Source organism: Toxorhynchites rutilus, chromosome 2 (genome assembly GCF_029784135.1).
Source record: "Toxorhynchites rutilus septentrionalis strain SRP chromosome 2, ASM2978413v1, whole genome shotgun sequence".
NCBI classification, from domain to species: domain Eukaryota; kingdom Metazoa; phylum Arthropoda; class Insecta; order Diptera; family Culicidae; genus Toxorhynchites; species Toxorhynchites rutilus.
The window spans coordinates 175,315,534-175,330,951 of NC_073745.1; the positions used below are offsets into that span (position 1 = coordinate 175,315,534).

General features: G+C 37.8%; 1 protein-coding gene across 6 annotated transcripts in view; it reads right to left on the reverse strand.

Moving 5' to 3' along the window:
* The window catches only part of LOC129769992 (dipeptidyl peptidase 4), a 311,477-nt gene that overhangs the window by 245,479 nt on the left and 50,580 nt on the right, over positions 1 to 15,418 (reverse strand). For all 6 annotated transcript variants that reach the window (XM_055772553.1, XM_055772554.1, XM_055772549.1 and 3 more), the window contains 2 exons: positions 10,297 to 10,349; positions 6,932 to 7,146 (listed from right to left, as the gene is read on the reverse strand). In XM_055772553.1, coding sequence (XP_055628528.1) covers positions 6,932 to 7,146; positions 10,297 to 10,349 — 268 coding nt within the window. The remainder of the gene's footprint in view (positions 1 to 6,931; positions 7,147 to 10,296; positions 10,350 to 15,418) is intronic.

Below are 15,418 nucleotides of genomic sequence, written 5' to 3' on the forward strand. Positions count from 1 at the left end.
ATTTTATATTAGTGATTCGTCTGTTCTGTAGCTTTGATACGATACTTGACGAACCTGAGTTTAAGGAATCAATTCGCGTTGACGGCGGAATGGTGTCGACATTAGTTTGTATGACGCCAACTATTCTTTATCAGATTATTCGGCCCTAGGGCAGTTTTAAAGTGCTAAAATTTGTATGAAATTTTTTTCTTGGCGTTATTTACATACTAGAAGTACGTTGTTCTGATCCATATTCAAACTATTTTCTATGAACTTTCAGATATTCTCACCTAAATTTACCATTATAATATAAAATTACCTCTAGACACAATTTTTGTATGATATTTTTTCACCGCTTGCGAGCAAAAGTGATTTTCATGTACATAGAGTACTAGTTTGATTTGAGAAAAATAATTTTCATTCACAATTTTTATTTTAAACTGTGCTAATTTCTTCTGGAAACCCATATTGTCATACCTACTCCCCCATTTCGTAATACGAAGCTCAATGCCGTCAACGCGGATAGAACTCTCTATGAATAGCAATGAGAGAAAGGAACATGAATAATGCTTCTTAACATGAGAACATTGCAGAGAGAGGAAATCGGAAGTAAACCCCGATCTCATTCTCTTATGTACAGAATATGGAGAGCTGAGAATGGAGCAAAAAGCAAGATGTTAATATTCCTCTTATGTGAGCTCATTCAAATTAGAGCTCAGTCTATGGATTATTGTTGAATCGAGTAGTCGGGATTAAAATTGAATTCAAAACCTGAATACTAAAAGGTTTCGGTTGAGCCAGGAAGAAAAGAAAAACACGCGATTTGAGGAGCAAACAATAAAACGTGTATTGACTGGTTAATGTTTATTATTGGAATGAATATAATGATGGCTGCCAAGTGACAATTCGTTTACACAGTGGTGCATCGCAGAAGTGGGGGCATAATGAGTGCAGTGGTTACCATCCCAACACCCATGCTCAACCACAGCATGTCTCCAGTCCTATTTTTGAGCACAATCCCTTGAAAGTGGCCGTTGGAAGACCCTTGGTCATCACGACGGCCTGCTGTTCAGATGAGCGTACGATCTAAATTTCAAAAAAAAAAATATTTCAAAAGATCACGAAGGAAGTGGAACCTCGTATCCACGTGCTTCAACCTCTTGCAGTCCCGTTCATTTTCGACGATCATGATTGTAGACTGGTTGTCTTCGAAAACCGGAATCGGCCCATTCAAAGATATTCCCAAGTCCTGGAGCACTCGAACCGTCCACATTGCATGGCAAGCAGCTGTACACAAAGCTGAGAGCTCTGCCTCCGTAGAAGAGTTTCCTGGTAAGCCAAGCCACAGTGCAACCATACAGCTTGAAGACTCCTCCAGTAACAGATCTCCGATCCACCAGATTGTTCGCCCAATCTGCATCGCAATGTATTTTCGGAAGTTGCGAAGCTTCGCTCAACTTGTACACCAATTCTACATCCAACGTACCTTTGATGTACCGCAACATCCGCTCCAAATGAACCCAGTGTTCATCGGTCGGACATGACTGAAACTGGCTAAAGTAGTTTATTGCCGCTGATAAATCTGGTCTGGTCGTGAGGGATGCGTACATAAGACAGTCAACCAGCTTACGATATGGTTTCGTCGTACGTTGCTGTTCTTCTCCCATCATCAAACGACTCTCTATCGGAGTCGAAACAGGTTTACACTCCATCATCCCAAAGAGTTCTAGTAGTCATTGAAGATATCTACGCTGACTAATTTTCATGACGGATTTCACCATCGTCAGTCATTTCGAATGGACGAAATTGGAGCCATCAAAAAGTGGCCACAACAAACGGTCCGAAGTTTCCTCCTGCATTTTTCCGAATCACTCCCGATAACTGCTTTCGCAAAACGTTACCTGGGTCCATAACCTAAAAGGTTTCGGATGAGCCAGGAAGAAAAGTAAAACACGCGATTTGAGTAGCAAACAATAAAACGTGTATTGACTGGTTAATGCTAATTATTGGATTGAATATAATGATGGCTGCCAAGTGACAGTTCGTTTTCACAGTGGTGCACCGCAAAAGTGGGGGCATAATTAGTTCAGTGGTTGCCAACAAATACGACAATGGCGCAGTTGGTAGCGACATCCATATAAATAAAAATGTAAGGCAAAATCTGTTGGTAAGCGGAAAACCCGAAGAAGGGATGGTCCGATTTTAGCCTTCTTTATTTTGTTGTATTCGTCTCTTCCTATAGATCATTATAGGGAAATTTCCGGAAAACTCTGAAGGAAGGTAGGAAAATTCGGAAAATTGAATTCCCATATGTTTGAAAATTACATCATAATAAGCGTTGTTAGTCTATTTGATGTTTGCGCTATCGAAATTGATCTTTGTTCGTAAGTGGAAATGGATTTTCAGGCGAAATAACGCATTTCCATATCTTATATCTATCTAAATAAATAAAAATGTAAGGCAAAATCTGTTGGTAAGCGGAAAACCCGAAGAAGGGATGGTCCGATTTTAGCCTCCTGTATTTTGTTGTATTTGTCTCTTCCCGTAGATCAATATAGAGGAGAGAAAAATCGGAAAATTGAATTCCCACATGTTCGAAAATTACATCATAATGAACGTTGTTTGTCCATTCGATATTTGCGCTATCGAAATTGATCTTTATTCGTAAGTAGAAATGGATTCTCAGGCGAAATAACGCATTTCCATATCTTATATATATAAATAAAAATGGAAGACCAAATGTGTTGGTAAGCGCAAAGCCCGAGGAAGGAATAGTTCAATTTGAGTCATCTATGTTTCGTTGTATTCGTCTCTTCCCGTAGATCAATATAGCAGAGAGAAAAATCGGAAAATTGAATTCCCATATGTTCTATAATTAGCTAAGCGTTGTTACTCCATTTGATGTTGGCGCTAACGAAATTGATTTTTGTTCGAAAGTGGCAAAGGATTTTCAGACGGAATAACGCATTCCTATATCTTCTATCTATATAAACAAAAATGGAAGGCCTAATGTGTTGGTGTGCCCTAAACCCGGGGAAGAAATGGTCCGATTTGAGTTGTCTTTATTTTGTGATACTCTCTGTATCAAACATGTATTCCATGCAACGGAGAAACATGTTATTTCCAAATGCTTGAAGAATCTTGAACGAGAATTGTGTCTTAAAATAATTTTATATTATAAGGACGAATTTTTGTAGAAGTACTAGACAATTTATAATAAAAGGAAATTGTAAAGGGTCAAAGGGTAATCAATCAATGGAGAGTTCAGTGATTGGAATCACTAACGTTCACCTAGTAAGAAAACGTGGATGTTTGAAAGTATCCAAATCAAAAAATCTATTTTGGGCGGGACGAAGTTCGTCGGGTCAGCTAGTATTTTAAAAATTATGCTGTGAAAAAGTTGAACATGAAAGAAAAACGCGGATTAATCTCGTTTACCGCATTTTGTGGAAAGTACTATTGTACAAATGTGAACATATTTCTGAGATTGTACTCTAAAATCAAGATGTGAAATGTTTTAGTCGACCATATTATCTGTGGGACGAAAAATGTGCTGTAGAACAAATGTTATTTATTTGTGCATGAAAATTCCGGAATGCGCTCCGATTTATCGGGCACACAGAAGAAAGGGGAAAAGTCGGTCATGAGGATTCGTGGGACGAAGATTATTTCGTCGGCTATAAATATTCGTGGGACAGAAAGACGTGGGATGAAGGTGATTTCGTCGGCCAATCAAAATAAAAAAAAGGAAATGTCGGCCATGAATATTCGTGGGACAGAAAGACGTGGGAAGAAGATGATTTCGTCGGCCATGTAAAATAAATAAAAGGAAATGTCGGCCAAAGAAGGTCAGGAGAAGGCCAAAGTTCACTGGTAACGTTAGTGCCATCCAAGAAGAAGACATAATAAAATATGATGTAATTTAACAAAAAAATATCCATGAGTAATTTGGCACATGAAATCTTCACTTCGAATTCGGACATGAATCCTGTTGAAGTTTATTCAAAAATATAGTAATAACACGGACTAAAAAAAATATGATATGAATATAATTGTAAATAATATCAAAATATCACTCATGTAATAGAGTGTGACCCTATAAAATATTTTTTGGAGTCTTTTAGTAAAACCCATACGATAAAAGAAAGATGAACGATACAATTTGGGCAGCAAATAGAGATGGGGAGTAATGTAGGAGATGCAATAACAAATACTAGTTAAGTTTATCGGTTCAGAAATTTCTAGGAATACTTATCAGCTGTCATTGCTTGCGTTTTGTGCTAAAACATTTGCCCGACGCAGTCTGCTGATTTGTAATGCGGGCGCTACACGATTCGTTCAACTTTTCACTCGAATGTTGGACTCAAGCATTTGGCTCGATGAATCGACAAATGTTGTGACGAATGTGCTGCTACACGGTGAAGTGAATGTTCGATTCAATGCACTCGGTCCAAACATTCATCGTGTGCCGAATCAACGAATGACAAAAATCCTTTGACTCGTGCCACTCGCGTTGGAAGGTAATCCACAACGAACGGATAACCTTCCAACGCGAATATTCGACACTCGACATTGGAGGTTCGTAGCTTGTCAGTCGACTACACGATGCGTCGAATCATCGAGCGTCCAGCATTCGAGGGTGTTCGTAGCATCGTTTTTATTCATAATCTAGTGTTCGCGTCACCTCTTTTCATGTAAACAAACACAAAGTAAAATCCAATCAGTCAACTTCAATCAACTTGTGAATCTGTAATTTCATTTTTCAATTACGCTTCAATTACCGTTTATTCACCATTACCTTTAATATAATGAATTCAGCCGATGTTCAGCTTACATCGGTTGCTTAACTTTGCATAAGTATGAATACATAATAATTTCTTCATACTTACTTTCAATGTATTTCAGTTCGTATGAAAATCTTGTTATTGTTGTGTCCACGAATCAGTTGAATGTTTTTAAAAACAACAAACTGACATATTCGGCGCAAGCAGTTTAGAACAAATGTTAGCGTTTAGTACAACGATGCTAATGACGCAGCGCATTATTGTGGGCGGCTAAATGGAAGCACACATGTTTAAAATGAAGTGTCAAAGCACAATTATCGCGACGGAACGCATAGTACGGCATTCTGGTCGCACCTTTAGTAAGCGAACGCACTCTCCGACTCCGAAGACCCACTGAGCTTTTCTTGTTTGTCTTCTATTCCTATTCCTACCATCCTGCAGCTTTGATACCGCACCTAGAGGAAGTATCATTTGCTACCATACACCTACCCAAAAATTAATCTGACAAGCCATTGAAATAGTTCGTAAGGAAGCCCATCAGCAGGAGCTTAGTTCCGGATTTCCTATTACTCATATGATTGGCCTGAACAAGGGATAACCTGTTGAACTAAGGCCGGGTGCTCTGTCACTCGGAACTCCTGAGCATTCCCTACCATCTCTCGCGCTCTATGCGAGGTGTTTATTATTGTGCAACAAAGGTGTTTTGGTTTCCTAACAACTGATATATAGTATACCTAATTTATACCGGTGGCGATCGACTCTCTCACTGTATCCAATAGTTCCCAATGGATCATTCCATGAGTATTCCAAAACACATATAATATGAAGGATTGATAATTGTGGATGTTTGGGAAGGATTCCGATGGCATTCCTCTACTTATCATGTGCAATCCTCTGTATGGGACATTGGTCGAGATTTTCGATTCACCACTGATTATCGGACTGAAAAGCAAGTTTTTACGCTAGTTTCTCTCCAGCATAACTTGAAAAAAATTGATTCTGTGAGACGCGTATCCAAGGAAATGAAGAGTTGAAAACTGAACGTCGATATTTTTTTACCGAAGACCTCATTGACTATATTGAATTATCCCTAATGTTATCATGGACTTGTTCAGTATTTCCGATTACATCCGGCGGCCTGAACGAGGCAAGTCCCTGTAATTCCTATCTATTCGGATCCTAGAATACCTGCAGGTTTTCATATTAACAAATGGCTCATAACAACTAGAGAACAAAGGGATGGCTTTAATACTTATTCTAGAATCATATCATATTGTAACTAGGCCGAAGATAAATAATAATTTAGGTCCGCCTCATTTCCTTTACGTAGGGTTGAGTTGGTCGATTATCTACTTGGTAATTAATAAATACATAACCAGTTTTAAGAAATAGAACCGGGTTTAATCTACAGATATGAAATTACCTCTTTGTGATACCGTATGTTACTGGTATTTTACTTAGCTTCATCTATTCAAATGTTTCATTTGGTATGCTTGAAAGAAGTAAACAGTGAATCTTTCAATTCAGCCAAGTCACAAGAAGAAACACTTGCTGCACCGTCAAGAAATCTCATAGCATCTCCTGAATTCACTATAACCTGACTGTCAAATTTGTCAGACAATCTGTTTAATCAAAGATTTGACTCGTTGGATGAATTTCAATCCGCTAATGTGGTTGCCCTTTCCATGTGTATAGGCATCGAATTGAAATAAGTAACACCTTTAAAAATAGGGAGTTCTTTGACACTCTACTTAAGAAGTTTGGTGTTCGTACTACGCCAACATTTCTTGTATTATATCGATGAATATCACTTTCTCTTTCAATTCGTTCACACAAATATCGAGGCAATAATTTATTTATAATTTTGAAAAAGAATACCATGGTCAAATATACAGTACTTTGCTTCACAGATAGCCATTGAAGCGTATTTAGCATGAGAGCTGAGAAAGTGAATCTATTACAACGCAAGGTCAACGCATTACTTTATTTTGTAAACCTTGTAAACTCAACATTTGTGTTTGCCATTCAGTACAATGGATGTCAAACAAGGAATAAAGGGCGGATGAATTATAATTTTTGAACAAACAATTTGTGCATTTTTATTACTCGTTGTTGCGATATAGAGTGTATCTGTAAGTATATAAATTAATGTATTTTCGATAAATTACCTTGATACAACCAATCAGGTACACCATTATAAATAGTATTTTCTTGTCCAGTAAAGGTTAATCTATGATCCTCTTCATCTGACGGTGATTGTCTAATGTAAATGTCATTATCGGCTACTATTGCTATCGCAGTGGTGTTACCAATCCATGAAACATATTGTAATCGGGTTCTTTGTATTTTAGGTGAATCTTTTAATCGTATAGGCATGTGATGACTGTAAAAATAAAAATATAATATGAAAAATATAAGTATTTAGTATGAAGTAGAACATTGAAATATTAAAAACTGAACTAGCAGAATAAGACTTGTATCGCTAGAAAATGTATCAATATTATGAGCAATGTTGGATAATACCGATGTATCTTGTATTTTAGTTTACCAAAAGTGTCAAATCTTTTTAACGCTGACGACAAACAAAAAATAATGAAGCGGAACATTGATGTTTACGTGCAGTGCTCGGTGAAATATCGTCGGTGGGTCTGAAAAATTTCATGATTAAATGTGTAAGGCTCTAGCGGACACATTTCGAACCTGGTATTGGTAATGAGCTGTATATTTTGTGAATGGAGATGCTAAGTTAAACATGAAGGAAGGATACCACAGCCTATATATGCAAGAGACGGAGGTACAGCTGTTATTGCGAAATACGTCTACCAAATGTGCGCAATGAGGCTTTTCTTACCAAGACAGATCAGGATAGAAAGTACCACGGGTGATTGCAACCAGCGGCGTAGTGAGGGTAGACAACGCCCCCGGCAAACTAGGAAATTGACGCCTCAAAAAATAACGCTTTTTCGATTTTTTCACCGGTTTTGAGATTGTGATATTTTGAGAAAACTACTCACTCATACCTATGTTCAATTTGGGCATTTTATTCGCATTTAGAAGGCTAGAAATATAATTACCAGCTTTGCTTATTCTCTAGTCAAATTTTTGCCTTGCCTGCATTAGATGAAGCAAAATGATTCAAAACTGATTATATCTAAATCAAGGTCTGCTAGTGATTCTTTCTCGGTTGAAAGAATTTCCGAGTCATTGAGTCGGTCTTGGTTCATTTTAGAACGCAGATAATTTTCAATCAATTTAAGTTTGCTGAAACTGTATTCGCCCGATGCCACTGTAATGGAAGTGCCAGGAAACTTCGTAGCGCCGTCTCGATGTTAGGATAATCTACTTCGAGAGAATCTCTGAGAATAATGTTCAAAATGCCTGATGGTGTCGAAGAGTTCAGGTCCGGGAATAGGTCCTTCATGTGCGTTTTGAATACTTCCACCTCTGATATAAGTTCCTCTGTATCAACGTCTGGAGAATACTTCCGTCCAAAATTTGACGCAGTCTGTTTCTTTTGATACATGCTCATAAATGTTAGTCCGTCTCCTGTTATAAATGGAAAATCTGATGCTATATCCGCTAGAGTTTCTCCACACTGTTCCATCTGTAATATTATTTTCTCGAATACAGCCTCCAGCCGAAAACTATCTTCACTCGTTAGAGGGGCTGTGGAGTTTCCAGTTTTATTCGCTTTCTGTGGTTTCATTCACTTTGTGCATACTATTTAGGATTTTTCCCAAAGTTCCAGAAGACAAAGAAATTTCAAATCTATTAAATCAGTCCTTTAGCCCCGTAAATGGTGGCACTGTTGTGTTTGGTAAAATCTGTTAAATCAGTGAGAACAACAAATACGGAACAAAACGACCGCTAATACCGTTTGCCTTTTTGACGACCATCTTGTATCGGAATGTCATTTTAACGATACTCCCAAAGTCTCAATAAGTTCATTCCAACGCGTAGTTTAACTGCTGAAATATTTAAATTTTTTTGTACAGTTCCAAAGAACGTTATCATTGTAGGTGAAATGCTGCTTACGTGTACTCCGACGAGATTTAAGCTATGGGCAGCACAGGGAACGAAACTAGTTAGATTGTTAACCAGGAGCATTTTTACTTTAGTGTAAACCAAACTAACTCTTTTATTCCAGTACAAAAATGATTCAGCCTGGCCACAGTGCGAGGGAGGTAGAATAGGTTTTTCATTAACACAGACATTATCCAGAAGTATGCGTTCTTATAATGCAGCTTAAGTGTACGTTTGAAATCCGCACATACAAAATTCACTCTCAAAATTCGAGTTTTTATCCGATTATCACTAAATCACGATCTCAGGAGCGATAGTTTTTTGCATATTATGCCATGCTTTCTTCATTTATTCTATATTCTTCACCTACTATCACACAGATTAGAGATTATAGTAGTTCTAACAGATATATATCATTAGGACCAACAACATAAATTTGCACAAAAGGTGTCCCATCATAATGGCCTAGTATTTTTCTATTGGGCGCATCTCCGGAGTGTTTGGGGAGTTCAGATCTTTCGGCAAGAAATCGACATCTTTCGCCTTATACCACTCTAACACGCCCATCGTGTAGTGGCATGATGTCAAATACGGCCAGAAGATCGTCGGACCGTCGTGAGTCTTCAGGAGAGGGAGGATCCGCTTTTGGAGATTCTCTTCCAAATACTCTTGTCCATTCATGGTGCTTGCGGTAACGAAATTCCGCTTTCGCAAGTCTAAATCGCTTGTCAAATTATGAACTTCTTCGTGAACTTCGGCATCTTCTGTGTCCGGAGGTTCTCGGGAATATCCAGCTTATCCTTGGCAGTCACATTTGGTTTTCATTTAAAGGCCCTAACCTCGCGTTTGTGATCATTCTCGTTGACCCGGCGGCCTTTTTACCGGATTTTCGCTTCCGATCAACAGTTAGAGGTTCTTCGAACCGTTTTATGTTACCATACCACGTGGAATTCGCGATTCCCCACTTTTCCTGATAGCACGATGCGACAGAGCCCTATTCTCGTAGTATTCGTGCGAAACTTTATCCGTACACGCACTGTTCTTTCGTCTGTCAAACTGTCAAACATCGCATAGCATAGCTCAGGCATACGTAGCGGAAAAATCAAAAAGGTATTAGTGTAATGGGATGTTGGGTGTTGTTTTTTCGCGAAACTCAAAAAGATGTTATTAGTTTCATGTATGGACTGAAGCAAGTACTCATGATGGATGTTTTTTACTGACTTGATAGATGATATATATATATATATATAATGCGGGGAAAAATATCTATTAAAATTCTTGGATTTTGGCGCCCCAAAGGGTCAGCACAAATGCCGGGTTTGCCGCCCGCACATTACGCTACTGATTCCAACGTACATCGTACCGAATACATACAAACGGATTGTGAAAATACAAATAAAGAAAATCACACAGATTAGAGATTATAGTAGTTCTAACAGATATATCATTAGGAGTAACAACATAAATTTGCACAAAAGAAATGAATAATATTATCTGAGATTTCACTTACTCGTTTTCAACATCGTACACCGTGTACAACGACGTGAATGATAGACGATAAACCTGGAAGTATAGATAAAACAATCATGTAGTATTACAGTTTGTATAGTTAATTATAACAAAACAGAACAATGTGTTGGAAAATTATCATTTACTCAACATTACATCCCTGGAGTAATGAAACCTACCACGCTCAGAAAACAGTGGACTGTTGGTATGGCTGAGAGTTACAACGAGCTACAACGACAGTGAGACAACAGTGAAACAATAACGAGAGAGAGAGAGAGAGAGAGAGAGAGAAAGAGAGAGCAAAATTGGAAACAGCAGTAAGTGTCGTCAATGTCATTACCCACATTGATGACATTCACTGCCGTTTCCAATCTTGCTCTCTCTCTCGTTATTGTTTCATTGTTTCCTCTCTGGTGTTGTAGCTCGTTGTAACTCTCAGGCATAACAGCAGTCCACTGTTCTCTGGGCGTAGTGGGTGGTTTGATTTGGTTTGTTTCGTTAAGTGTAAAATTGAATAAGGTAAAAATTAAAGAAAAATAGATGTACAGAACTGTAATATTTGAATTTGCTGTGTATACTGTTAATAGTATTTTGTTTTGTGCCGTAAGTCAAGTGCTTGATATTTATTTAACCGTTTGAGTACGGGGGAAATTTTGTGAGCATATACCAGAAATACGAATGAGTTTGGATATATATATATATATATATATATATATATATATATATATATATATATATATATATATATATATATATATATATATATATATATATATATATATATATATATATATATATATATATATATATATATATATATATATATATATATATATATATATATATAACGCAATCGCTAAACAGGTTTAGCCGAACAAGATGGGGATATCGAGTGATAACAAAACAATAAACTCTTTAGATTGAAGATAATTTTGTGATCCTGAAAAGGACCCTTTTTAGCCTGCATGTGAATCCAACGAGCGAACAAATCGTAATGAATGTATTTTTTTTGCCATCGCTGTCTTTTAACGCTCATTCGTTCGTCTCGTTGGACTCGCCCCTTTGGCTGAGTCTGCCGATTTGTCTCTATCCTGTGAGTGTGTACAAAACGCGCGGATCCGCTGAAAAATATATCATTCTCTTTCAAACCGTAAATTGTATAGAAAATTAACCAAGGAGCAACATGATGAGCTATGTATTTCCTGCTGCTCTGTTCTTATTTTGAAGGACTTTAATCCGAAGGTCATCCGTCCCTGTATTCACTGTTGGTTTTTCTGAACGCTTATAGCTCGTTTATTTCTTGACAGATCGTAGAGTTCGTCTCCAAAACCTCAGTTCTTTTTCATTTTTATTTAATTTGTTTGCGGAGACTACAAATCTTACAATTCATTCGTCTCCGAAACCACAGTTTAAGGTACGGTAATGTGCTCAATGGTGAAATATATGATAGTGAATGAGCTGATAACCACCTATGCATTCCCTATCACAGTCATCATTTTGATATATATATATATATATATATATATATATATATATATATATATATATATATATATATATATATATATATATATATATATATATATATATATATATATATATATATATATATATATATATATATATATATATAAGGATTTCTGTCTGTCTGTCTGATTCTTATGGACTCGGAAACTACTGAACCGATCAACATGAAAATTGGTATGTAGGGGTTTTTGGGGACGGGCAAGGTTTTCGTGATAGTTTGAAACCCTCCCCCCTCTCTAAGGGGGGCTGCCACACAAATGAAACACAAATTTCTGCATTACTCGAGAATTAATCAAGCAAATGAAACCAAATAAGGCATATGGAGGTTTAAGGGTGCAATGAATGTTTCTATGGTGGTTAGACCCTTCACCCCCCTCTCTAAAGGGGGAGGGGGGAGACTGCCATACAAATGAAACACAACATTATGCATTACTCGAGAATTAATCAAGCAAATGGAATCAAATTTGGCATGTCAAGGTTTCATTCCCCTCTCTAAGGGAGGGCTGCCATAGCAATGAAACATAACTTTCTGCATAACTCGAGAACTAATCGAGTAAATGGAACCAAATTAGGCACATGGAGGTTCAGGATACAATAAATGTTTCTATGGTGGTTAAACACTCCAATCCCCTCTCTAAGTGGGGGGGGGGGGTTTACATACAAATCAAACACAAATTACAAGGGGCCCATAAACACAAACTTCTGCATAACTCGAGAACTAATCAAGCACAATTTGGGATGTGAGGTATTAAATGGTATTTAATAAAATTTATCAACATTAACTTATTTAATAAGTTAATTCGTTCGACAACTCGCAAGTAGATCGGACAAGTTTTCGAAACGATCCAACAAAGGTGTTTTCCACATTGAATTAGACTGTGATATTTTTTCATCGGTTGCGCTTGCGAGTAGAGCGAAGCTCAAAGTGGTGCGCAACCGAGACGCTGAGGATACAATTCAGACAGATTCATCACACACGCCACACAGCAGCGGCAAGTATAAGTTTATTTTTCTTTTGTCCTCCTATAATTTCTTCTACCATCTGTGCTCGATTTACACCATTGTTCATCTGTGTGTTAACCAAATCGGCAAACGTTGGAATTAGGGGTGTCTATTTTTCCTTGGTTTCATTACCGTTGAAATTTTATTGGAACTTTTTTGACGTAGGACTACGTCTAACCGGAAGATATAGGGGGTGAAATGGAAATCTAGGCACTGAACAAGTAGGAAAAAATGCAAGATTTGGAACGCTTATAACTCGAGCATTTCTCAATAGATCGCAAAGGTTTTTGCATCAATTGAAATATATCTACGCATCTATCATAACGAATAACATTTCATTTTTCTTGAGATAAATAATTGAATAATTGTGAAATATCAAGCATTGTCCAAATGCACTATGTGCCCATTTTTGATTGGTCCATTTTGTGCTCCTCAAATCGTACCGACCAAAACGGGCAACCAGAGCAGCAGCGAAATAGAATGAAGCACGATTGGAAAGGAAAAAGAAAAAAAATGAACGAAACATTGGTCGCAGTCTCACACATGCGTAATTCTCGAGCCAGCCAGTCAGCTTAAAAATCCCCGCTCCGCTGCCGTAACGATCATTCTCATTCAAACCGTACACCACATCAGTTCGCATCACAACACATCAACAAACCAACCCAAGCAGCCATGTCTGGACATGGCAAAGGAGGAAAATTGAAGGGAAAGGCAAACCCCGCTCGAACCGTGTCGGTCTGGATTTCCCCGCAAGGGTAGCTTGGCCGAGTGCGTTAGTACCAGTGCACCAGTCCACCTAGCCGGCGTTATATAGTTTCGGCCGCCGAAGTGATCGAGTTGGCTGGCAAAGCTGCTCGTGACGATAAGAAAACCCACATTCGGAACAGAACACATTCGGTTCGGTGGACATCAAGACAACAGGCAGTTGCAGCAAGTGGCGAGTGGCAATCGCAATCGCAAAACGGCACCAGGTAGCAGAAGGAAAAAGTTTGTTCTTTATACAAACTGCTTTGGTGGCAAATCCAGAACAAGGCGTACTAAGTACTAAGTTTTCTAAATTGGAACCATTCCATAAAACAAGGCGCTTTTCAGGGCCATTAAACCTTTCAAAAAAGAGTTTACGAAATACAGTTCAATGCTTTCTAAAATAATATCCAAAATAATGATAAAACACAAATTGATTTTTTCATAATTCGTTTGCCAGGATCTGATGAGTATGTGAATTTGGGAGTTGTTCTGAGCTTATTGATAGTTGGGGACTTTCCTGATTATTTAATTTTCACCAATTCTTAAATTGTTTCCAGATTGAAAGTACAGTAATTTACAATTAGTTCGACATTTAGCTAATTGGACGGACATGTAATGCGACATATTTAGTTGGACATTTTTGTAAACATAGAGATCCAAATTATGACCCCACATTGAAGGTCGACATTGTACTACTGTCATCGCAAATGTTCAATTACAGGTTAGAATCGCCTCCAATGCGACACTGAGTGGTGCTTCGGCACGTCGCATTAAATATAATTTACTGTACAACATGTCACTAGCTGGATAGGAAGAAATTTTCCAACTGTGAAAGATGTGGCGAGTGGCAAACGCAATCGCTAAACAGGTTTAGCCGAACAAGATGGGGATATCGAGTGATAACAAAACAATAAACTCTTTAGATTGAAGATAATTTTGTGATCCTGAAAAGGACCCTTTTTAGCCTGCATGTGAATCCAACGAGCGAACAAATCGTAATGAATGTATTTTTTTTGCCATCGCTGTCTTTTAACGCTCATTCGTTCGTCTCGTTGGACTCGCCCCTTTGGCTGAGTCTGCCGATTTGTCTCTATCCTGTGAGTGTGTACAAAACGCGCGGATCCGCTGAAAAATATATCATTCTCTTTCAAACCGTAAATTGTATAGAAAATTAACCAAGGAGCAACATGATGAGCTATGTATTTCCTGCTGCTCTGTTCTTATTTTGAAGGACTTTAATCCGAAGGTCATCCGTCCCTGTATTCACTGTTGGTTTTTCTGAACGCTTATAGCTCGTTTATTTCTTGACAGATCGTAGAGTTCGTCTCCAAAACCTCAGTTCTTTTTCATTTTTATTTAATTTGTTTGCGGAGACTACAAATCTTACAATTCATTCGTCTCCGAAACCACAGTTTAAGGTACGGTAATGTGCTCAATAGTGAAATATATGATAGTGAATGAGCTGATAACCACCTATGCATTCCCTATCACAGTCATCATTTTGATTGTACGATATGTGTATACACCGAAAGATGCCCGGCGTTGAACATTTAATAAGTACAAAGCCTACAGAAAAAAAACAAGAATCAAGTTTGTAAAAAAACGCAAAACACCACACCAAAGGTTCTTTTCAGAACCCCCAACATGTTCATAAAGAGTAAACAGTAAACTAATCCATTTTTCAGGTTGATAGGTAGGTATTCACGTAGGAGAAGGAAATAAAAAAATATATTCGAAATATATATTTTGCAAAAGCTGTCCCCTTTGTATAGTCCTACGTTACTCCGGTTATGTCCCCGACATTACCCACCTGTCTTTTTTTCATTTTATAATTTTATATAAATAAA